Source organism: Anopheles funestus, chromosome 2RL (assembly GCF_943734845.2).
Source record: "Anopheles funestus chromosome 2RL, idAnoFuneDA-416_04, whole genome shotgun sequence".
Taxonomy (NCBI): Eukaryota; Metazoa; Arthropoda; class Insecta; order Diptera; family Culicidae; genus Anopheles; species Anopheles funestus.
The window spans coordinates 62640585-62665499 of record NC_064598.1 but is presented as its reverse complement, the minus strand read 5'-3'; the positions used below and the strand labels follow the sequence as shown (position 1 = coordinate 62665499).

At 42.4% G+C, this 24915-nt stretch overlaps 2 protein-coding genes across 2 annotated transcripts; one reads left to right on the top strand and one right to left on the bottom strand.

The window, feature by feature from the left end:
• The first annotated feature begins 17 nt into the window (after window positions 1-17).
• Window positions 18-4166, top strand: LOC125766121 (translation factor GUF1 homolog, mitochondrial). The gene is made up of 3 exons (XM_049431792.1): window positions 18-715; window positions 787-2560; window positions 2629-4166. The coding sequence occupies exons 1-3, from the start codon at window positions 663-665 to the stop codon at window positions 2752-2754; spliced, it is 1953 nt and encodes a 650-aa protein (XP_049287749.1). The 5' UTR covers window positions 18-662; the 3' UTR covers window positions 2755-4166.
• On the bottom strand, window positions 3221-24915 carry LOC125766104 (protein MON2 homolog). The gene is made up of 8 exons (XM_049431743.1): window positions 23578-24915; window positions 7800-10664; window positions 7310-7735; window positions 6486-7234; window positions 5985-6407; window positions 5410-5901; window positions 5262-5344; window positions 3221-5193 (listed from the first exon to the last, which is right to left on the bottom strand). The coding sequence occupies exons 1-8, from the start codon at window positions 23695-23697 to the stop codon at window positions 4952-4954; spliced, it is 5400 nt and encodes a 1799-aa protein (XP_049287700.1). The 5' UTR covers window positions 23698-24915; the 3' UTR covers window positions 3221-4951.

The following is a 24915-nucleotide window of genomic DNA, read 5'->3' as shown; positions in this document are numbered from 1 at the left end:
ATGAATCATCAAACGCAGTATTTTTGGTTTTTGCTCTTTTCCGTGTTTGTAATCCTGTTTACAAGCTTTTGGTATGTGTTCACGTATTTAATTCGTTATTCCTTGTAGTCTGCTGCAACCACGAACGGTAGCAAGAAATCATCACGTGCGTACGGGCTTTCGGAACATTATAACTTTGTCCATAGAGGCTTCTGAAGTGGTCGAGCTCAATCGATGATAGAGATATTGAAACGTTTCCGGCGCTTATTTCTACCAAGGGATAATAAGGGTTCGCAGGCTGGAATGCCATCCCATATGATCGGTGTAATAATTCCATCGGGAGAGTACCTGGTAGTAAATTCCGCCCTTGTGTCTAATATAAATTCCCGAGACATTTAAAAAGAGTAGTGTGTTCATGAGGAACTACAAAAAAATCCATACAATTCATGTGTGATCGTTTTGTAAACAACAATCCACACCAGTTGCCAAAAGTACAGAAAACAATTCAAACAGCGCCCACAATGCACTTGCGTGGATGCCATGTGATTTTGACATTTCTCAATGGTTGAATTTGTGTTATTGTCGGCATGCGGATGATAGTTGTGTAACATCCGTTGTAAATAATAGAAATGTGTGTTTTTGCACTATTTCCCCGCTACTATGATGTGTAGAACGTCTCAATAATGGGATTAATAAAGTTTGGTTTATTTTACGCACTTGGTAGTGTGAATTTTCGGTAAGTAAGGACCGTACCCCGAATTTAGCAATAGTTTCAGGTTTCATTTTTAGCTATGTTTTCTCTTGCAGGAGGAGATTGATTGCCGGCGTTCAGCATTATTATTTTCACACAACATCCTGCCGATTGTCTGACGACATCGAGTACGATGAGATACCGGTGTCTCGGATACGCAACTTCAGCATTATTGCTCACGTAGATCATGGAAAGAGCACGCTTGCGGATCGTTTGTTGGAAATGACTGGCACTATAGCGAAACATTCGAGCAATAAGCAAGTGCTAGACAGTTTGCAAGTTGAAAAAGAACGCGGTATCACGGTCAAGGCACAGACGGCTTCGCTTATCTATCGGCACGCGGGCCATAAGTATCTTCTCAACCTGATCGATACACCCGGTCATGTAGACTTTTCGAACGAGGTGTCCCGATCGTTGGCCGCATGTAACGGGGTCATATTACTGGTCGACGCTAACCAAGGCGTGCAGGCACAAACAGTAGCGAACTATCATCTGGCCCGCTCGAAGCAGCTCGTCATTGTGCCAGTATTGAACAAGATCGATCTCAAAAACTCCCGCCCGGAGGCGGTATGTAATGAGTTGCTGACGCTCTTTGACATCGATCCCGACGAGGTACTGAAAGTGTCGGCTAAGCTCGGCACTGGCTGCGACGAGGTACTTGCTAGCATTGTCAATCGTTTGCCTGCTCCGAACGCTAATCGTGATGCAAATTTTCGTGCCCTGATTTTTGACAGCTGGTTCGATAAGTACCGAGGGGCATTGAATCTAATTTACATACGGGACGGCGAAATCACCACCGGACAGGAAATCGTATCGTGTCACTCAGGCAAAGCGTACGAGGTGAAAAGTTTGGCATTGCTTCGACCGGATGAACGGAAAGTGGATCGACTAGTGGCTGGACAGGTGGGTCTGCTCGGATGTAACATGCGAACCAGTAAGGAATCCCAAATCGGTGACACATTGTATCTGAAAAGGAATAAAACATGTGTCCCATTGCCGGGTTTCAAACCACAGCAGCCGATGGTATTTGCGGGCGTATATCCACCGGATCAGACACAGCATCCCGTGCTGAAAAGTGCCATCGAGAAGTTAGTGCTAAACGATTCGGCCGTTACCGTAACGCCGGATTCAAGCCCCGCGCTGGGACAGGGATGGCGACTTGGATTTCTGGGCTTGTTGCATTTAGATGTTTTCAGCCAGCGTTTGCAACAGGAGTACGATGCCGAACCCGTCCTAACAGCACCATCGGTTACGTACAAAATCAAACTGAGCGGAACAAAAGCGATAGCGGCACACGGCGGTAATGAGATTGTGTACATCAGCAATCCTGCCCTCCTTCCCGATCGATCGATGGTCGACGAGTATTTCGAACCGTATGTGTTGGGTACAATTATCGCACCAACGGACTGTGTCGGTGCCATTATTGGGCTGTGTGTTGAGCGACGGTCAGTTCAGAAAACATCCATCAATATCGATAATGATCGTATCATGACCACCTATCTGATGCCGCTGAACGAGATCGTGTTAGATTTTCACGATCAGTTGAAATCAGTCAGCTCGGGTTACGCAAGTTTCGATTACGAGGATCATGGCTATGTCGAGACTAGTATCGTACGGATGGATGTGTTGCTGAACGGGCAGCTGGTCGAAGAGCTGTGTACCATCACGCATACCAGCAAGGCCCAGAGTCATGCGCGCCAGTTGGTGCTTAAGCTGAAAGAGCTTATTCCTCGGCAAATGGTACAGATCGCTATCCAGGCGGTGGTCGGTGGAAAGGTGTTGGCCCGTGAGACTATAAAAGCGTACCGGAAGGATGTAACGGCCAAACTGGTATGTATGCGCATGCTTTCCAATTATTCCGATGCGATTAATTAACTTAAGATGCTTTCGTTGTACAGTATGGCGGAGATGTTACCAGACGAATGAAGTTACTCAAGCAACAGTCTGAGGGAAAGAAAAAAATGAGGTCCATTGCTAACATTAATGTTCCTAGGGATACATTTATAAATGTGCTGAAGCGGTAGTTAAAACTAATGTTGAAGTTGATTGCAAACATCCGAAGAAGAATACACCCGTCTTTATTTTTTGTTTTTGCTTCTTAAGAACGACCAGGCTCTGTATCAAATCTTGTTTTACCACGTAGCCGGATAGTCATTCCTTGCTACTGGGGGACGGTTTGGATGGGTTTTGATACCCAGTCCTGCCACGTGGAACCTGCGTCGTTTATCGCATACACCACCGAGCCGCCCATAATCCATCTTTATTAGTCGTTACCATTAACGTCATCGTGTATACGTGCTGTAATATTATGCTTTAGGTTCTGTTGGACTTTGAGACGACAATAATTTAGAGTACAACCACTTTAACAACAAAAAAACATGATTTTGCACCATGACGATTCGGTGGCAGTTAAAAGCTGTTAATATTGATCTTATGCTCAACTCAAGACTTCGTCATCAGATGAATGAATGTATGTAGAAAACAGTGATCTCATGTTGTCGCTAATAAATCTTTATTTGAATTCTAGATACCTTTTCAATGTAAATTCGTTAAAACTCCTCCATTCGAGTTAGCAATCGCCAGCTCGGAATAGCTCGGTTCCTTTTTGCTAAAACTGAATAGAGCGCTGGGCCGTAGCTTTAAATATGAATTTACGACACATTTGTTCAACTACTGACAGCCATGCACCTGTATTCTGAATGTAAAATTTCGCTCTTAAACTTCCTGGCTGGCAATAACGAAGAAGCTTTTTATATCTAGAAAGGGAAGAAAGGAAGGGTGGGGAATTGCTTTTTTGTATGTTCCTCAGAAAACGGCGACTGTCGGTTTGCATTCGAATATTTTACGACACTTGGAGCGAGACCTGTAATTAGGGGGGTGATTTTTTAAAATCTTTATTCACTTCATTCACAACACAACCATTTAAGATGATTTCACTTCCTCGCCCGGTTTACTCCCTTAACAACTACTTAAGTGCGGGTAAAAGATTAGGAATCTTGTCAGGTCGAGGATTTGGCCTACAGCTACCAAACTTTTGTGGCAGATCGTTTTTCAATTAGCTCTCGTTTTGCCCCTCTCTGCTCAGTAGTATTACTTTTAACCATGCACCATGGTTTTGTTCTGAATGTAAGCATTTAAATCGAAAACTAGTGAACTAATTCTCTTTCATTTTCACGCAACATAAGACAGCCGAATGCAACATGTTGGGCAATCATATTAAGATGGTTTGTATTTCCTTCTAGTCATTTAAACTCGTACATTGCAGCATGCTAAATCGTGCTAGTGCTGCTAATATGCTAATAATGCTAACTGGAACGTGTGGAACGAGGAACGTTAGAAAGCTGTTGTTGCTTGACATAGTTTTAATTTGTGGAGGTTTTCGTTTTGATGATATCTTTTTTGATAATGTATGGTTGTTGAATATTGTTTTTTTTTTGTAGAAGAAAATGTGCAATATGCGAACTTACGGATGAATGAATTGAACAAGAACACTACAAGAACTTTTTCTACGCTACTGAAGTAAATTATGTATTGTATCGATATGATGGTAAGGACAAATACTTTACTGCGTAACTGCTGCATGAAACGGGTAAGGGATAATCCTATCGGCATTGGCATTACGGATGTAATGGTTTCGAATTTACTAAACTGTGCATGATACTCCGACCGGCAATCCGGCTTTATCGGTAGCTACGGTAAATAATAAAAGTATGATAAACTGGGTCGCTTAAACTTGCTTTCCAAAAGCTCCGTGCATTTATCATTACTTGCAAACCTCTCGTTAGTGCCTTTAAATTGTAACGAAATGTAATTGCAATTTTAATAACAGTGGCATGAACGAATAATGCTAATACTAACGAAAATAGATATCTGTTTCATAAGTGCATCGATATTTCTCTATTGCTCTCTGCTTCTTTGCAACAAATTACATTCCTTATTCGCACATTACTTGCTCTATAATTCTCATCATACGATTGGCGAAAAACAAATACGTCACCATTTGTCGGCACAATTTCTTCGCTGTTTATGGCGATCAGATTTATGATAAAGTAAATATTTTTCACTGTCCACATTGCGCGAGTGTGTGTCTGTTGGCCAATAATCAGTCGGCGTTTGACCGTTTTGCAAAAAAAAACTGCAAACCTAGACCAGTAACTTCATCAATAAACCCGAATCATACCACACGAGGAAGAAGAAACTGGACGAGGTGTTGGACATCAGCTAACAGTGGCTGATACCGTTTGTGTTCACGATTTCATTGTTATTGGTGGTTAGGCCGCTGCTGTGTCCTGATCCAGTGTGACCGTTTGCATCCGCACCAGCAGTGCACGGAGGTCGCAGCAAATCACAGTATTGCAACAACGCCTCACGAAGGGAACGAGATACCTCTGCTGAGCTGGTTGTTGTACAATCGACCAGATAGGGATATAGACTGATCAGTTGCTCCCAGGCGGTAGTACCAACTGCAGTTGGAATAATATGAAAATGTTAGTAAATAGGAAACAATTTACATAGTCAATTAAGGACACACCTTTAGCAGGAGGTGCTTTTTTCATGGATATCACAAGAGTAGCGACGGCTTTTAGCACGAACGAAATTTCCGATAAACGATACCTTCAAGTAACGAAAACAGAGGATTATTGATTGGTTCTATAAATGGTTCACATTTCTAGCCATACCTTGGTAAAGGAAATTTGCCACTTAACCGTTCGTCTTCGTTGAACTTTCTAAGAACCTCCTCGAACCGGTGCAGCAGTGCCGTTATCGCTAGCTGTCCCGCAATACCTCCCTCAGACATTTTACTGCCCTGACTGTCGCATAAGGTGGAGTTATTGTTCGCCAGATTAGTATCCTTTTCGTCAACCGCATTGGCAGCCGCTGTACCGACACGGTCGTCCAGCAGCGAAAACTGAAGCAATGTTTCGAAGCACGTCTTTGCGAACTCTTCGCGTAACTTAAGCTCTGTTTCGCAGCCAGCAAACGGTGTGCTACCGGTCGTTGCCGAATGAATAGAACCCTTGTTCAAGATTACGACCGCGTCCAAGATGAACTGTTGCGGGATCTCTTGGCTGTATGGGAGAATTTCATCGCGTATCAGCTCGATCACCTGACAATCGATTGTTTCGTCCAAGATAAGTTCGTCTAGTCCGCGATCCTCGACGATGCAAATGCTGCAATAGAATTAACGATCGCATTAAATTAAGAACAAAAACATTGAAACTGATAACCTGCGAAATGTTGGAGCAAAGCGTACCTTTTCGTAAACAAAAACTGATCCAATGTATCTGCTAGATCTTTCCACATGGAGGCAAACTGTTTTGGGTGTTTTCGTGCCACTGGCAACCCAGTATGCAGCACACTGATCAGGCTAGAAATAGCCAACTTCCAAGTGCTCGAGGACATACACTTATATTTTAGCGACAGTGGCAGATGTAGTGCTTTGATAATTTCGTGCAGTATCTGCCCTTCAATCACCGCCACATCGTTGGCCGTCTGTTGATAAAGCTTTACGGCAACAGTCAACGCTTTCTCGCCGAACGGAATGTAGTTCATGCTGACCCATTCGACGCCGTTTGCATTGGTTGTGGATGAAACGGGGTGAATGAGACCGCCGGTGCTATTGCTTCCAGTGTTTGTGCCCGTGCCACCACTCCCGCTTCTCGACGATTTCAGAGGCCTATCACGGGAAGAAAAACACACGTAAGACACTCCGTCGTTGGAGATATTAACCTACAGCAGCAACATATCATCTTACCGCGTTTCAATGCGATCAAAACTCGGAGGAGCACAGGCAAATTTACTGAAACTTAACAATTGCTTAAAAATGGCCGATATCATATTTTTTATTCCGCTGCCACCGCCACCACCGTGGATGGCTTCCTTCTGAAGCAACTCCATGCAGTCTAGCACACCGTCGTGTAATGGTGTTAAGAGCGAGTCCGAAATGGTGGACATAATGTAAGGCGTCGAATCACTGTGCACCGGAACGGCTACAGCGTTCATTAACACTGCACAGAGTTGCGTTAGATCTTTACTGTTGAAACGCGCCCGTATATGCTGAAACAGTGCCGGAAAGATGTGTACCAAGGCGGTCAAGAAGGCTTGGCTGGGGATGTATAGATCCTCACTGGCACTGCCGTTATTGCCACTAGCTCCGGTACCCTTCTCGGAGAGATCACCAAGCGTCGGAGGTTTAGTACTTTCGGCACCAATATTTAACCAAACACGCCACGCTACGTTCCAAATGTCGGCTTCAGCGGCCGCTGGTGATGTTCGCACCGCACTAGCTTCATCTCCGACACCACCCGTTGAAGCGGATGTTGCTCCACCCGCAGATGGTGCTGAAGGACGGTTGTAGAGGATTTCTTGGAATGATTTAAGCGCCGCTAGTGAGACTTCGTTGCTTTTACTGAGCGCTGAGTTTTCAATGAATTCTAACAAGAGCGCCCAAGCTCGCGGAAAATCACCCAACATCTGTAGCAACGCACGCTTCGTATTGAATACCTACATAAAAAAAATGACAAAAAGCATACAAATACACACGAATCCGTAACAACTTCTCCTAACCGTTCGACTTACCCTCGACACACCCGACAGTGTGAGAACCTGAGTTTCGGCCCACTGCTTTTGGGCTGTGTTACGCGAATGATGAATAAGAATGTTTCCACTGGTGTCGACCTTTTCGTTGCTAGCACAGCTAGAAAGTGCCCGTACCTTATCCAGCAGTGGAAACAGCACCTGCCACAGGACGGCCTGCCAGGTTGGCGGGTTTAATAAAGCACCATGTGCAGAAATGGTGGAAAAAAGAGTTTGACCGGCAGATTTCCTTACGGCTGGACGTGGATCCACGCACAGATCACCGAGCCGAGCGTACAAACACATCCACAAACGGTCGAAGTGGGGCATATTTAACGTTCCCGGGAAGTCCGGTAGCACCGACATATCATCGCAAACGGTTTGCGATAGTTTCTCCTGATTTTGATTGAAGTAATCTGAAATATTCCACTAGAGAAAGGAGGGAAAACATGGAAATACGGATGAACCAATGATGCGGGCATCTTGTTCTTACCATCAAACCAACGGCGGTCAGCGAAATGTTGAGCTCCTGTGTTTGCGAACCAAACTTTGCCGCTGTGTTGACGCACAACGGTAGACAACGCCAGGGCATGACGGGCAGGAAGTCTGTTACAACTAGCTGCAAGCACTGGAATGCGATACGGATCAAGGATTCACCATGATGGTCGCTAACGGCACCGATAATACCCAGCACTAGCGGCCAACCGTGCGATAATGTTTCTCCTGCACCATTCAGAACGAGCAACACACAGTCTAGCTGGCGCTGGCGTACGTCACCGTGCGGTACCGACGACAATTCTGAAAGCGGTCCTAGCAACAGCGTTTGCAGTTTTAAATTCTCCTTCAAGGGTCGCTCGTACTTGTACTGCAGGGCGGCCTTAACCAGATACGTTATCGCTTCCACGCCCCATTCTCGCATGCGAATGTGCGGATGGTGACAGATCTCCAGCAGGTGGTTCGTTAACGGGCGCCACAGCACCTCGATGCGGGACAGATTGACGAGACCCGTCTCTAGTAGTTTTGCCACTGCGAAAAGTGACGGTTCACGATTGTTGTACGCCAGTTCCATCGCTTCGTGCGACAACTTACACAGCGCGTCGATGAGATGGTGCAGTGCGACGTCGTCCAGATACTGGCTGGATTCGAATAGCTGACTCAGCATCGTCGATAGAACCGGCAGGTCGGTCATGACTTGGGTGATGGAGTTCGCGTCGGTCGGAGGCTTCTGAACGGCCTGCAAGCTTCCACCAGTAGAAGGCTTCAGACCGAGGATCCACGCTAAATGCTGCAACGTTGTGAGCACAATGTGCCACGAGCTGCCTAGAATGCTACCGTGACAGTGGGCCAGATGTAGTACCGAGCGCATGCACTGCAGATTTTTGGCGGTCAACAGTACGGGTCCCTGATGGGCACCGACGGGTAGTGAGGACGTTGGGAGCGGCGTGCCAACGGCCACCACTGGGTGCCGTTGCTGCTGCTGCTGATCGATGTCCGCGTAGGTACCTCCGTGATAGCCAATGCCCGCCGCCGTCATATCCTGGCTTCCCAGGCGCATGTGGGATTTGAACGCGTTACCCTGATAGTTCACGTTCAGCACCGACAATGCGTAATGCGGTGGTAGCGAGGCACGGCAAAGCGCCGTAATGAAGGCATCCCGCGGCGTGTGCAGCTCCAGCAGACCACACAATGCCGCATAGTTTTGGATTGCCTTCAGCACGCTCTCTGTGGAGGATTCATCCGTCGCGGCATCAATCAGTGGACCCAGCGCCGTCAGTAATCCCAGCCAGCTTGAGTGTATCAGCTGAATGTGCAGTGCCTTGTCCGCTTCGTTCACGCGCTGCATATACGGTGCCGGGGTTTCCTCTCCCAGCTGGGACGGACCCTGTATCGAAAGCGAAATCGAACGTACAATGTCGAGCAGGCAGGCGTACGCCACCGATATCCCATACCCATCCGGGATGGGTGGTGGTTCCATCTTATCCAGCATCTCCAGAAAGGTAGACTTCGACTGCCCGCTCGGAAATGTTACCACTAGCGGGAGGAACACGCCACGAAAAATGAAACCAGGCTGTGGAGAAATTCCCGGTCCTACCGGCATACCGCCCATTAGCTGCGACTGCTGCCCAGATGTTCCTCCGACCCCGCTGCCACTTCCACCACCTCCATTGCCACCACCGCCACCACTTCCTCCGACACCACCGGTTCCAAGCGACGCGCTGAGCAGTTGCGGGTTGATGAACAAACTCTGCACATAAGTCCCGAGTGAGTTAATAATGTCCTGGAAGATGTTCGTCGCATGATCCTTGAGATCGTAACACCGACAAAATGAAATGAGCAGTTCCGGCTGGATGGTCATCTTGTGTAGCACTTCCAGTGCGAGCGATCGCTGCCAAGCCGGTTTGTCCGGATCCAGGAACTTCACGATAAGCGATAGGAAGATTTCACATTCCGTTACCAGCAGACTGTGATACTTTTGGATCAGTATCGAGACCACACGCAGCAGCCGCATACTGATGGGGAAGTACGGTTTGTCGTGCGGCGCACCACCGCCTGGTTGTACTCCTGCTCCGCCTACACCGGCCTGTGGAGCGATGGTGCGGTACTTGATGTTGGGGGAAAAGAGCTTTATCACCAGCGCACAGACGCGCTCCTTCAGCAGAAAGCTAAATTCTGGATTTCTGTAAAACACCGACGTATACTGCGTAAGGACGGACTCGAGCAATTCCAGCCCGAATGTGCGGGTCATCTCCGTCATGCCCAACAGCCAGTATGGTTGGTCAGCGTTGACCAACTGCACCAGATCCTGGAACAGTAAAAATGCATCGGCCGCGCACGGCAGTAAACCTTTCGGTGCCACCCCCGTGGCTAGCTTCAACTCCTCCAGGTTCACCTCACGTCGTTCGTCCTGGTTGGCATCTGCTTCCGCTTCTTCGGCGACCACTCGTTCGAACACAAGCGAGACTAGCTGCCGCACGGTTGCACCGGCCGTATTGATCGTTGTCGAGTCCTTGGTGAAGTGTAGCCGAAAGCAAAGGACCAGCGTTTTTGCCAGCGTCTCTCCGTGCACGACCGTGTTTGTGGTGAGCAGAAGGGTGACACTTTGCAGTACCTTCACCTCCTCCGTACCGTTCTCCATCAGCATCCAGAGGGTGTCGGTGATGTAGCGCGCACCCTTCTGATCCACCACCTGTTGTGTGATGAGCCGCTGCATCATCCCGAGGCAAAATTTGATTATTTTCAAATCCTTTGACTCGCATCCCTGCACCAGCGGATAAAGGATCTGGTTGACCACATAGTAGACAGGTGTTTGCGGATTAGCACCTGCCGATTTTAATTTCAGAATCGCTTCCTCGCATGACTGGGGTGCAAAGCGTGGCGTGACACAATGGAAAGTAATGGAAAGAAGAAAAGAATGAAAAAACAGACAAGAATTAAAAACAGTGTCTATTAAAACAAAATTTTGTCACATAGACGATACAGCTAGAGAAATGGGGGGAAAAAGGCGTCAAGAAACAATGGAAAACAAGTGATAAAAATCGCACACCGTCGGTGTCGGCGGTGGTTGCAACAATAGCCAAGATTAACACTAGAACAACCAGGCCGCTTAATTAGCATACAACATGAATTTCCTGTCAGCGTAAAACCGCACGATGAACGGATGAAGATCTGCCGCAGTACAGCGTAATAAAAAAAGGTTACGTAGTAGCGAGGAGCTGTGGAGCGTATAAGCTCCACACAAAAATCGAGACCATAGTGTGTGGCATCATCGTGGCTGTTTGTTCGTCACTCTATAGAAGATTTAGCAGCATAGAACCGGCAATGGAAGCAGTACCGTTCACAGAAAAACAAAAGTATTCAATCCGATGACAAACGGTGAGGCTGGAACTGTGTTTCACTGTTGATGTCTCTGCGCGCCGGTTCGTTGCATTTACAGATTTTTTTTGCGACATGCCGCAATGCTCTGTTTTGAGGGTGGAAAAATGTTTCTACCCTGTTCCACAGCCTGATGCACTGATTTGAGATTTGTGAAGATACAGTTATAACAACTCTCTCTGTATTGTTGTTTTTCAGTGTTTCATACATGACAAAGGTAGAGAGTTAAAACGCTTTCAATTGCTCAACCGTTAATGGAGCAATGTGTCAAATGATTGTAGAAAACAATGGTTTTAATACTAACATGAAGTAGTATAACAATAGTGCTATATGTAGTTCAGCTATGTTAATGATTTGTAGAGAAGCTAAATGGAAGGCGAACAGTTGTTCTGCCTTATTACATTTTTATGTATTTTACAACACCTTCTTTTCATTCTTCAGCATAAAATGTAATATAATTTGTTGTCATTCATGTCATGTACAATCGTTATTGTTCTGTTGAATATCTAATTTATGAAGCAACCGAGTATGGCCGGGATAAGGCAACACGGATATCAACACGGGCTGACAATACGGCTAAATACCATGATAATTAAATATAAATAAATAAATAAAAATTTAATTTATAAACCAATACTCTTTTGATTCCTAAAATTTTTGATAAGGTACGGAATAGCGAATCGATGCCTTGTAATTGGTATATTGGCATCATCTACAAGAATGGAAACAAACTAGAATGATATTACGGTGTTCAAAATCGCCTACAAGATATTCTCCCTTATACTACAAGATCGCATTGTCGCATTCGTAGAAGGTATAGTTGGAAAGTATCACAGTCGATTGCGAAACGGAACATCAACCTATGAGCAAATCTTCACCATGCGACAGATCTTGGAAAAGATTGCGGAGATTCTTCCTTCTCTTCGTTGATTTCTAGGCCGCAAATGATAGCATAGCTAGGATAAAATTATACGCCGTAATGAACTGTTATCAAATACCGGGCAAGCTTACCAGACTTGTAAGAATGATGAATGACCAACGTCACAAGAAGAATGAAAAAATCTCAGGACCCTTCGCTTGTCTACTCTTCAATCTAACGCTATAGAGATCCACCCGGAACTCAGAAGGGCGAAACTTCAGGGACCATCTTCTATAAGTCAATACAGGTCCTGGAATAAGCTGATAACATAAACAATTTTGGTTTATGGATGTAGCAGAAGCTTGCCAAAGCATCGAGCAGGCGGTAGAAAACATCGGTTTCCAGATAAACGAGGTACAAACTAAATTGATGGTGGCCATCAGCGACACTGCAAACGAATCTTGAGTTACTCAGGGGTGACGCAAACATATATGATCGCACTTTTGAAGCCCTTCGAAACTTCACCTATCTTGAGTCAAAGGTCATCGCCGACAACAACATTGACACGTTAAGATACTGGCTGCCAACCCGTCTTTCTAAAGGTAGAGAAAACTACTCTATTTAAAGCACATATGTAGAAGTTCCAGCAATCATATACGCCTGTGAATCATGGACTCAGTCCAAAACTCAGACCAAACCCTCTTAGCCGCGTTCATGAGGACGATACTCAGAAGGATTTTTGGCCCAGTATGTATGGAAGAACAATGGACACGACCTACACGAGCTCTATGAAAACACTATCGTACAGATAATTAAACTCTTCAGACTTCGGTGGGTTGGTTATGTCATGCGAATGACACCGGACGATCCAGCCCGTAAATTCCTTTCACGTAGTCCGCATGGACAGAGGAGGCGTGCTATGCCCTAACTCAGAAGGAGCGATGACGTTTATGCGTCCACCAGAAAGGACGGGATAACGGATTGACGACTGTGAGCGGTGTAGAGGACTCCTACAGCAGAACCGCGAAGCGGTTGTAGCACCTCATAAGTATGTCAGTAAGTAAGTAAGCAAGTAAGTATGGAGGTAAGTAATCTTTTTAATTGACTCTAGAACCTTTAACGGTCCTGCCAGTCCTTTTCCCTTGTCTATTCCACGATTCATACTAGGTTTTGATCAGTTTTTGGCAATAGCTATACTATTTTTTCTCTATTTAATTATATTTAATAATGAACATGGCTATACTATAGAGTATGTAATATAACTGTAGGGATATTTTTTCATTGAAAATTAAACAAAATGTTTAAGGTATAGATACAAATCATGTTTTAGTTAGTTATAAAGAATAGAAGAAAAAGTGTATTGAACTATTGAAAAAAACTACCTATGATCAATTATTTTGAAAAGCATTTCGGTTTGAACAAACACTCGCCTAACGGACTACTGAAAGATGTTGGTATCCGATTTCCGATTGGTGTAAATGACAAATGATATTTTTATGGCAATTTCTAACGCCCAAAGTAGAAAGAATTGTACAACTGTGACATGCAGGAAACATTATGCAAATCGAATGACAAATTTGAAACTTTGCAATCGATTCTAATGACATTTTGCTACAAGACCAGTCCGGATAGGAAAGGCTATTACTCACTGACGATGCATCTAGATAGAACCAAACGAGATGACAAAAGAACCGCATAGTATACCTTTGCCAGGTGTAGGATATATTCGAAAATAAAACAGATCTTTTCCGATTCCTTGTTGAGGAAGGCTGGGGAGTCCTTCTTTCATTCAAATGTATGTACTTCCCACCTCCCATTCATAGTTGGTTCGTTTCAAATGATGCGGAAAGTGTCGTTGAGACATTTACTGCAAACTGCTGAATACAATTGACTAATAAATCATTTATTTATTCCCTACAGGCAGATGCATTTCACTGCAGTCATATCTGTGGGCGGTTCCATGAGCATTTGCATTTAGCAGACTAGCATGTTCTAGCACAGTTTCTGAAGGATTTCGTTTTCCCTTCCGTAAGATTTCCCTAGTAAGAACAAATTATTAACAAAGAATCACAAAGAATGGGTATTTCATGCCCGCTTCTGCGTAAGCGTAGATGAAGGCCTACATAAACTTTGTGCTTTACGACAAAGTTTTTTTAACGATTTTCTTACACCAAGGAATCGTCTCCCGAAGGAGATTCACATTAATCCTTAGCAGTGGACGGATTATTTGGAGCGAAAGAAATCCGCCAACCCGCCAGCACTCAGCTCTATATGATTAATTCACCTTCCGCTTAATGCATGATCACGTTTCAGCATCTCGGTTGGGTTGACGTGACTCGAAGCGAAGGAACCATCATGCTGTCGCCAATTTCATATCAGTAATCTTAAGCACAACTCATTAGACTCCTTTTCCGGATCGTTTCACCCAGAAATGGTTGGTGCAGATGGTAGCACTTAATTGCTTCAACCCCTTTTACCAGCGCCAGTCACCTTTCGTTTTTATTCGTCCCGATTCTAGTGCACAACTCAAAAGACGAATACAAATGCCACACGTTTTCCGGTCGAAATTATCAAAACAAAGCATCGCAAGTTTTATTTCTCGCTGTAAGATCATACAAACACACACAATACATACACCGAGGCAAGAACTCTTCCGGTCGTATTTTACTATGTACACGGTAACGCTATGTAGAGCTACGACGAATGTAATCGATTGTCCCGGAACATAAGGACCTTTTATTGTCAGTATCCACACCACCTGCTCCACCCCGGGCCCAGCACGGACGGAAACGATATGCGTGATGATTATGATTTTTCCCTCAACCATTATCGTGCACCTGTGAATCGGTGATAAACAATGTGTTGTGGTGTATCAGGGCTATGTATGTCTGGCGCTACAGTGCTTACACGCGTCCGGTGCTGCAACAACCGTAGGGCCGCGTTTGGCGTGCACCCTAATTTATTGCTTTCAGCTTGATGGCAAAGAGGCATCAAGGTTCTGTGGCAGTATAGGATTGAACAATGTCCGTACGATTTCAACATCCCGTTGCATTACCTTCTGTAATCTACGTCGTTAAAAGCACAAATTTCCACCCGGAACGAAAGTTGTAACATACTAAGCTACCAGCTTGGTGCAGGAACTTGTCGTAATTAAAAAGAACCCCATGAGAAATCGAGCCCGCTGGAAGGTTCATGAAAAACCATGGTTTACCATTCTTTAATGTAATGCTTGGCACAGTAAAGAATGGCCATTAATGGAAAACTTATCGAATGCACAACGTTAGAAGAGTTTAATGATAACATTTCACATTAACTTTTCATAAACAAACGTTACATCTGTTCTTGGTAGATTATACAGAAGGTTAGTAAATATTTTACAAAGTTTTCATATTTAATTTTGAAAAAAATACATACAAAATGCATGACTAGATTATTGATGATGGAAATGAATCTTCCAAAATATATGATTTATTATATTAATTTAACAACACAAACAATTTTCACTGTTCTCCTTGATTTTGAGTTATGTGAAAAACTTTTTTAATTTCGTAAAATTTTCATCATTCAGCAGTAATAATAGTCAATTATTTTTGAAAGTCATTCCCAAAAAACAAAATACCTACACATAAAATTTCTCGACAGAATGTTTCTTTTCGTGGAAAAATGTCTCGATGCCATAGAGCTATGCTATGGCCTGATATCATAATCGTTTCATGATACAAAAGGCTATCATGATCCACGATATATCAGCTAGGCACGTTCTATGCCACCCTTTTTGGCCAAAGTTCATCCTCAAAGGATAACAGCTCCGCTACCGGTAACAAACACAAATTTTGTGCGGTTTGCTAAAACAGCTTATTACGACATCCTTTCGTTGTGGTGCATTGTTTTCTCGCTTGCTCCCTGGTGGGTAGAGTACTAGGAATTAGCTCGAGCATGGGTGCTATCTAATTAAACGCTCACACCTCTGCGGGACCGCATGCTATTACTAAACAAGCCAACACAAAGCCACAACAGTAAAGAGGCTGTAAAGAGACGGATGGATGCTGTTTGAAGCATTACATCTCAACTGTAGTGCTATGTGGAGTCAATCGTCCGTTTCATTGGAAAACGCATGGATAGATGGTTCTACTATGGTAGTGAAAATTTCGCAAAAAGGCACATAAGCTGATATTATAACGAATGTGAAATCCCATCATGATCGTAGTGAGGGGGTCGAAACATTTGAAATCATGCCATGCCATGGTAGAGGAATGTATCAGACATATGATAAAGCCGTCGGTCGGTTGCTACAATTGTCGATTGACGATAGGTGGGAATTATCGAAAGTTGTAACGTTCACCACATATACGCGGTTTTTTGGCAATTGGGGACAATTAACAAATCAACATGATCCCAGCACCAGCGGGCCACTCTGAAGTAATTCAATCGGTATTGGTCTCAGTGGTGGCATACGGCAGAAAAAGTGATAGCCAGAACGAAATAATTAAATATTGGCTTTACATATTAACATTACGGCAAAAGTAAACACAATATTAAAGCATAATTAAATTAATATTGAGCATAGGATTTTAAGAATTATCTTCATTTACGAAATCAAAATATCAATTGCGTATGTTGGAGAAATTAAGCAACAAATTATGATTTTTTATTTTAGTTTTCAAACTGTAAATTCAGTCTAATTTTTCTCGTTTTTTCAATGGAGCAAGTATTATATGTATAACTCTAAAATAGATGTATTTAACAAAACGGAAAATTGCAGGTCGTCGTTTCTAAAATTATATAATTATGAGAAATTTTCTTTATTAGATTGCATACTTATGAATTTTAATACATGTTTCCTTTGCTTATTTTTCTTTTTTCCTTGCGTTGCAGAACTTTATAAAAAAATGATGAAGAAAATGATTTGATGATAATGTTGGCATAATGTATGCGTAAATCTCACTTAATTTAATTTCATTATCTGTAATAATAAATAAATATTTTATTTCCAACCTAATTAAAGAATACAAATAAGAAACGATAAGCGTTTCTTTACACCATACCACTGGATCTCTAGATAAGGCAACACCACTGAAAATATATCGCGCTATTTTTTGTACATAAAACATACAAACATGATGTAACATTAAGCTATTATCTTCTACAATATGTTGTGCACTTCATAACATAGATAGCAGATGGAATCAATGCTTGAGTTTGAATTCATTTTAAAGCTGTCAAACACAACGTATCATTGTTTAATAGCGTAGAACATATTTTTGCAATTGGCCAAATGGCCAGGTAACAACAAATTATTGCACAATTTTTACAATTAATAACATATTGAATGGATAAGAGCGTGCTAATGGGTCATTCCTTTTACAGGAATACTGCGTTCTTCATACGCAAATTTTAATTAACATTTGCATGATTAAACAATGACTAACGAGAGCATTATGTTGAAGGGGAAAAAACACGTTTTAATTAACAGATTAATAGACACGGCTCGGGCAGCTAACACACGCATTTAATATATCATGCATAACCTTCCCTAGTAAATGGTTTTCTGCCAAGCTAATCATAAAAAGCTAAACCATGTAAATCAGCTCAGCCGCAAAATCCTTTGCGGACAAACTGACAAACCCCCCAACCAAAAAAGGGGAAAAGGAATAAAACCTCAAAATCAACACTTCTAACCAAAAAAGGACTGACAAACAGGACGAGATAAAACCGACGGAAGATTGTAGCTAGGCTGACCGAGAAAGTGTTTGCCATATTTCTCGCCGAACAGTGCCACACCGGAGCAAACGTAATGTTGGCGGAGTCCAGCGGCAAACATTTCGTGACAAATCCTGAGCAGCTGTAGACACATGAAATGATCTGTGGCATCAGTTCCTTCTCACCGACCGGGAGGGATTTGTGAGCGTCTATATGTTATGTATAAAATCATGTCTTGTTCGCCGAATGAATGGTCACCTCCAATTCATCCCCAAGGCACAAACTCCAAGCACACCAGCACACTCATAAGCAGGACGTTAAAGCATCTCCGGGCATCTTTCTTCCTAGAGACGGTGCTTTGTTTCTTCTCAAAATAAAAAGCAGGTCTATCGTCAAAAGGAACGTGGGAAGGATTTTCGACTTTTGCTGTCCCTTGGATAAAAGGCTACAGAATAGTGAAGGAAAGCAGCTGGAGAAGCGAGATTTACCGCAAAGGAAATAATACTACTAGCAGTGGAGCATCAGATCTGATTAAATAAAAGCCAAGAGCTCCATTCGTTTGCTTGACGTTTGTGGCTTTCTATCGATGTTCGATGCTGGCGAGACGAATAAAATCTATTTATACTGCGGTTTATAAGCATTTTTCTGTCACCCTGGCAGTGGAGGTTCTGTCACCGTCTCAATATACGGATGAGGAAGTTTTTTTTGGGGTAGGATGGTGTTGTGTTTCGTTAAACCTTTCAAGAATTAAAGGATACTTATTTCCGGTTCAGCATGCAGCATCAATGCGAAGGTTCGGTTTTTGTATAATGCCCTACAAAATAAATTATTACACGTGAAGTTTCTCCTTTAACTGTGCTTTTCGTATATACAGTGACGGACAGGAAATTATCTTTGTCTGCGAAATATTCTGTCCATTGATTGTAATCAACTGGAATGGAGCGACAACATAGTTTTCACAAACTAATAAAACTCCTTGTTGTGCTAAATTTTTTTAAAATATCAATTCTAAAAATCGTCAAAAAAATATGATATTTTTAAAAAGTAAAACTTAAACCAGAGCGGCATTATCAAACTAAATTCATAAACCGATCATACTTATAAACTTTTTTTTTAATTTTCTATCGTTTTAACAATCGAATTTGTGGCGGCCCGGTGGTGTATGAGATAAACGGCGCCGGTTCACACGATAGCAACAGTAACAAATCGCATCCGAACCGCAACAAGTACTACATGATAAAATAAGTCTTGATACCGCCTGGCCGTTCTTAAATGAGAAGAGAATTCTCACTCTTTTCAGTGAGTTGAAACAGAGTGAACGAATGGTTTTAAAGATTTGAATCTTTTACTCACTCTTTTGAGAGTCATAAAAAATATTACTCTAACCCAATGCTTTAATTACTACTTGTTATTTTTCACTCACTCACTCTCTGTGCCAATTAATTAATTTGCTCTTTAGCGTTTATACTCACTCAATAAAAGTTAGTACGTGTTTTGTTACTCTTTTTGGATTTAAATTGTTATTCATTAGTGGACACAGAGAGTGAATGAGTAAAATAACAAAAGAGTCAATCATTAGTCAGCACAGAGAGTGAATTAGTAAAAACGTAATGAAGTGAGTAAAAAAATCATAAAAACTCGTTTTATGCTGAGTTAAAACCATAAACTACTTTGCAGGATTTAATTCACTCACTCACTCTTACTCACTGTGCATTACCCTAGTTCTTAAGAAAAAAAAAACATTCGAACTAATAAGAGCTTTAAGTGTGTTCTATTTGTTTGGATTCAAATCCAATGTTTATTTTATTTTGTTAGTAAAGGGTATTTCAAATTGGATCGAGTTTGAAGGATCGCTCGAAGTGGATCCAACTCGATAATCCGCGCGGAACGGTTTATCCGGGTTCTCGGGGCCATCAGCTTATGAGTTTTCAGTATCAGTTTTGAGCTCAAGCCGGAGAGTCTTTGACACTAATTGTAACACGGCAAAGGAAACCATTATAAGACACAACGTAGGAAAATAAAGAAAACCTAAACGAAGAAGAACACTATTGATGTTTGCTTTATGAATAGGGCTAAAGTCTGAAACACGACCCCCCCCACTCACGGGCACTCATTTGAGTGACTTTTTTTCGTGCAGGTTGGTTCGAAATCGGTTGCGTGTTTTTAATTATGTTTCGAGACACAGACACCTGAGGGCATGGCCGTCGAAGAAGAAAATTTAGCAATTGGTGCCATCTATCGACCACAGGTCAAAGATTGGCGATCCGTTGGAGCTTTCGCGAATAGCTCCGGCCACAGACATGGTAGCGATTAGTGGTGCATGGACGAAATCTAGCCACAAGTGCCATCTAGCCATGGCCAGAAGAAAGTGTGGCGATATTTTGGATACCGGCGGAGCTATGGGGCAAATTCGGGCCAAAAATGAGAAAATTTTACGGTTTCACAAACAGCGTATGGAACTTGGTTCCTCGATGAATAAATCACTTTTCACTATGCGAAAACCTCCTTACAATTTAATAGTAATTGTAAAAAAAATCAAATTCAGGCCACATTGCATAGTCTCCGAACCACCCTGTACGAAAAATTGACACGCAGATGAGTGACCGTGAGTGGGGGGGGTCGTGTTTCAGACTTTAGCCATTTTAATGAATATGAAATACAAAATAAATAAATAATTACATCAACTCTGCAAAAGATCTTTCTTGCCGCTTAGGTACATTGACCATAAATTTTTGTAAATTGATTTTTTTATATATCCTTAATATACAAAAATACGTAAAATGCTGTAGGTGCCTCATTTATTTTCCATCTCACTGTACTGTTCTGAATGGCAGATTGTTGGCACGGTAGTTTCTTACAGTAAAAAAAAGAAAACCTGTACAAACCAACTTTACTCCATCTAATGTGCATCCAAAGCTAATGGGCAAGCTTTCTTGTGCATCTTTGCGATGGGAGTTTAAACTTTCAATGGCCCTATACAGTAACACCACTTTGAGAGGATTGTTGGTATGTTTTTTTTTGTTTTGTTGTTTTCAATTTTCTTTTTGCAAGCAATAGTCAAACCGTGTTCCTGCCTTTCAAACAGCACCACATCACATGAAACCAACAGAGTAAATTTCATTGATAACAAGGCAAAAAGGAAAACTTTTCTAGACGAAGCGAACAATTTTCGAGCGCAGGGAACAATTTCAACAATGTTTGAATAATTAATTGCAATCAAATTGTAGCAAATGCCGGCCGGTTGGTTGCAAACTGTGACCATTCATTCTGCTTGGGGGCCGTCGTTTCGTGCAGTTCATATAATTAGTCCGAAATGTTCTTCTTCTTTTAAAGTTTACATAAAGAGCACTTCACTTTCTACTTCTGGGCCATTCCGATCAATTAATTGCTGATCTTGTGTGTGTGTGTCGTTGAAGAGAACTCTATACTGGGTGGAACTGCGGGAATTAAACGCTAACATAGCATTCAACGAGGTCGACTTTTGAACCGAATTTGGAGTGGTCTTAAGACGTGCACCAACGTTTTCGAGGTGGAAAGTATTCTAACCAATTTAAAGTTTTTGGTCCATCAACATTTGGGTTCCTCCAGAAATCCTTTTACTGTTGGGAGGATTTTTCAACAACCAATTTGTGAAGCCTCTGAAAATTTGGCCTACCCACGCCACTATGTCCGTTGGAAAGCATTCCGAGAGCTGCTGTGTGACGGATAAATATTGAATTAGATTACCTTGTTTGCAGTAGTGGACACGGTCTGAACGACTTTGAACCGCAGGCCGACTAGGATTTAATCCGTTCGCTACACTACCGTTTGGTAAGTACCGGTTGAATCGTTCTGGAACAGTAATCAGTTTACTGAAGGAAACGACTGCACATTTCCTATTATCTGCAGCAAATAGAACAACGCTCTTTGGAAGGTGGACTAATTTGCTAAACTGTTTAAAAAGGATGCTTTCGGTCGACAGTATGCTGCTCGCTGTTAGGGTAAGGGAACAGAGCCCAGAACGACAGGATGAGCTGGAAAAGGAAGGTCGTTTTTTGGGATAAATCTAATTTATAATGCTCAACAATGTTCCTATTATTTTGATACCCCTTGTTGTGCGTCTCCTCTCTTCTTTGGTTCCGTTGTGGCCGTACCAGCAAAAACATCCGGAATAGAAAGAGAAATTTTGCTGACCAGCGGGAAACACACACGCAGACAATAAGGGACCTTTTTTCGAGGGAAAATACCTTCACCCAATCCACCCACCAAATGGGCGCAATGTTAAATATTTTAACTGAAATAATCATTTTAATTAGCCGCACATGCCGTTTACCCTGGATGAACTGTAACGGAAAACGGATAAACTCCGCGGTCACTTCATTTGTAATCCTACCGAACCCTGCACACTGTTATCGCACACGCTGGCATTCTTGTTCTGCAGTGTGTTGTGTTAAATAATTCGATTAAAGTTCCATTTTGTCGCAATTGGTCCACCATCGTTCGGGCATGGTATGCCTCCAAACTTCAAAAAACACAACCCCTTGATCTGTAGTGAAATAATTCGTGAAAAATCGCCACAGCAAGGGTTGGGGAAAAATAAGCGGTTTAAGTAACACAACCTAACATCCATTGCGATCGCCATCATAGCTGTTCCGTTAAATGAACTGTTGACGACATCATCATCATCATCGTCAGCAGTATCTTCAATGTAATGGCCATAAAGAGAAATAGAGTGAAGGAGAGATGGGGAGAAATCGCAATTCGAGGTGAAAGTTAATTTACACAAATGATTTAAAGGGAGATATACCGTGTGCGTCTTCAAACAAATCGAATAATTTTCTCAAATTTTTGTTGCACAAAGGCTTTTTTTCGAAGATAACAATTTTTCTGCTGACGCAAAAACGCAAATTTTCTATGTACAATCGCGTTTATAATCAAAGTCAAGATAAAGTTTTTCTAATCGGGACCCCGTTTTTCTCGATCACCAGTGGATCCTCTCCTTTAAGTGCTTTTGTTTTAAACTTGATTTTTTTTTGTTTTATATACTTAACACTGACAAATTTGTCAGCCAAATAAAGTTTTTTTTACTTATGCCATTTTTCATTATTTGAAATTTTCATCAAAAGCATCATTTCAAATTTTAGATTGCGATTTGGACTTGGATTTTGGCTTTTCAAAGTCCTCTTGTTTGTGTGTTAAGTGAATATTTCCTTTATGGATAATATAAATTTTTTAATAAGATATAAATTTTCTTTAGCATAAACCCAAATATGATCTTTTTCCACTTGCACCAAGATGTCGAATGGACCATGATGTTAGGATAAGGTCGAACATCAAATTTAGTAGTAGCATGCAATTTTTAAGCGTATAATGCGTTTGTACTAGGCTCGCGATAAAAATAAAAAATAGTAAGCCGTATGTCGTTAAGTTTAGCCCATTCTTAAACAAGCTCTTGCTGATTCTGTTAAAATTGAACGCAAAGAAAACCAAAAATATGTAAACCCACACAACTGAGCCGGCGGAACGCGCGCTATCATTTTATCAGTTTGCTCAAGTGTCGTGTTACGATGATTAATAATGGATAGGCAGAAATAACGGTCGATTTCGGTCGCAATCGCTAGGCGACGCCTGGAAGAAGCTGATAAATGGAGTGTGTGTGTGTGTGTGTGAGAGACATTCCACCACCCATCCACCTATGTGATGTTGCCTTTGGAAAGGATATTGCTTTTTGTGGCACGTCTTCTTTTATTGTCGTGGTTTATTTGTTGGGACCAGCGTTACCAAGAGGATGAAGTAATGTGTAATATGCACACTGGAAACCACATCTTCGTATACATTCACACAACCTAAAAACACTTACCTCTTTGATCTGTGGAAACTTCTTCTTCGTCTCGAGCGAAAGATTGCGAAAATCGTTCTGCAGCACCTCGAGAAACTTTTGTGCCGCCTCGGTGTCGGTGGTACCGCTGACGAACGACATTCTGATGCGTGTGAATTACGCGCCGTGTTCACGAACCAATCGTCTCCACTATCGCTCCCTTGCCCGCAGCGAAACGTCGTCGTAAACGGGTAAATAGCTCCGGGTATAGCTGCGGTTGAAGATATCAGCTGCCGCTCAATATTGCACTTTTCCTTGCACTATTGACTTACCACCTTACGTAAGGAGGATTTTCCAACACTACACTTTTGCCTTACTATCCGCTATTACTCGCTCTCTCTCGCTTTATTGCTCTCCAACACTCGATGGGGGGCCAACACTTTGGGGGGATTATTATTGCGACGATTATTATTATCCAACCTTGGTACAGTGTGGCTTAACCTTCATCACATGGCAGCATCTTTACCACCTTTTCACACATCAATCATGCACACACATGCACCCGAAACCGCTGAGAAGTGTTTCATTCATCAATTCCTCAACAGGCCACGTAGAAGCACAACTAATAATCTTTTTGCATGTTGACTACGGGCTTATAGCTGCCTATAACCATCCGAAACACTTTTCCGTATACAAATTGCTCTAGCGACAATTCACCACACATACGCACGAAAGATGCGCTTTATCGGCAAATCTTTTGCAATGACCGACTCAGAATGCACCGATCACTTGTGCATACGTTGCATGCAGAAACTTCGATTCTTCACAGCATGACCGTCGGGTGGGCGGACGTGTACGATCTGTAAACAGCACAAATTAAAATAGGCCCTGCTGCAGCCTCACACACGAAAATTTCGTTCCCAACACGGCATCTAGCACAGAACTAGTGTATTTTTCACTGCGCGTTGCGCTGATGGTGAATCGTATGTGTACACATCATTCTTCCAAATCGTTTGCAAAGATTTTTTCTACTGTTTTTTTTTCTGTTCGATATTTTGCTGTGCTGTCATGACAGAACGTCACCCTGACACTATGTCAAAAGTGGTCGACAGAGAGCACCCAAGCAGCATTTTTGAATTTAATTCCCTGTATTCTGAATGGAAAATTCAGTTGTTGGATGTTTTAGAGAAGCTTTGGGTAGGGTTAGAAAAACTGCCAAAAGTGGATTCAGTGTTGACATTTTACAATTATTATTTACTAACTTTGGCTATTGGATATCGCTCTATATTTAACTCTATATCTAATTTGGACGGGTTGAATTCGGTTTAACGTACGGTATGTTTTTTTTCTAATAAATAACAATTCTAAAATTGTAATTAA

What these genes read in the sequence shown, in the direction of transcription:
- LOC125766121 (XM_049431792.1), top strand. Translation starts at nt 663, where the DNA reads ATGGGATTAATAAAGTTTGGTTTATTTTACGCACTTGGTAGTGTGAAT. An exon ending in CTTGGTAGTGTGAATTTTCG is followed by an intron (nt 716 to 786) that starts GTAAGTAAGGAC and finishes TTTCTCTTGCAG; the next exon opens with GAGGAGATTGATTGCCGGCG. An exon ending in AGGATGTAACGGCCAAACTG is followed by an intron (nt 2,561 to 2,628) that starts GTATGTATGCGC and finishes TTCGTTGTACAG; the next exon opens with TATGGCGGAGATGTTACCAG.
- LOC125766104 (XM_049431743.1), bottom strand. Translation starts at nt 23,697, where the DNA reads ATGTCGTTCGTCAGCGGTACCACCGACACCGAGGCGGCACAAAAGTTT. An exon ending in CACTGTCGGGTGTGTCGAGG is followed by an intron (nt 7,235 to 7,309) that starts GTAAGTCGAACG and finishes TTTTTTATGTAG; the next exon opens with GTATTCAATACGAAGCGTGC. An exon ending in TTTGATCGCATTGAAACGCG is followed by an intron (nt 6,408 to 6,485) that starts GTAAGATGATAT and finishes TTCCCGTGATAG; the next exon opens with GCCTCTGAAATCGTCGAGAA.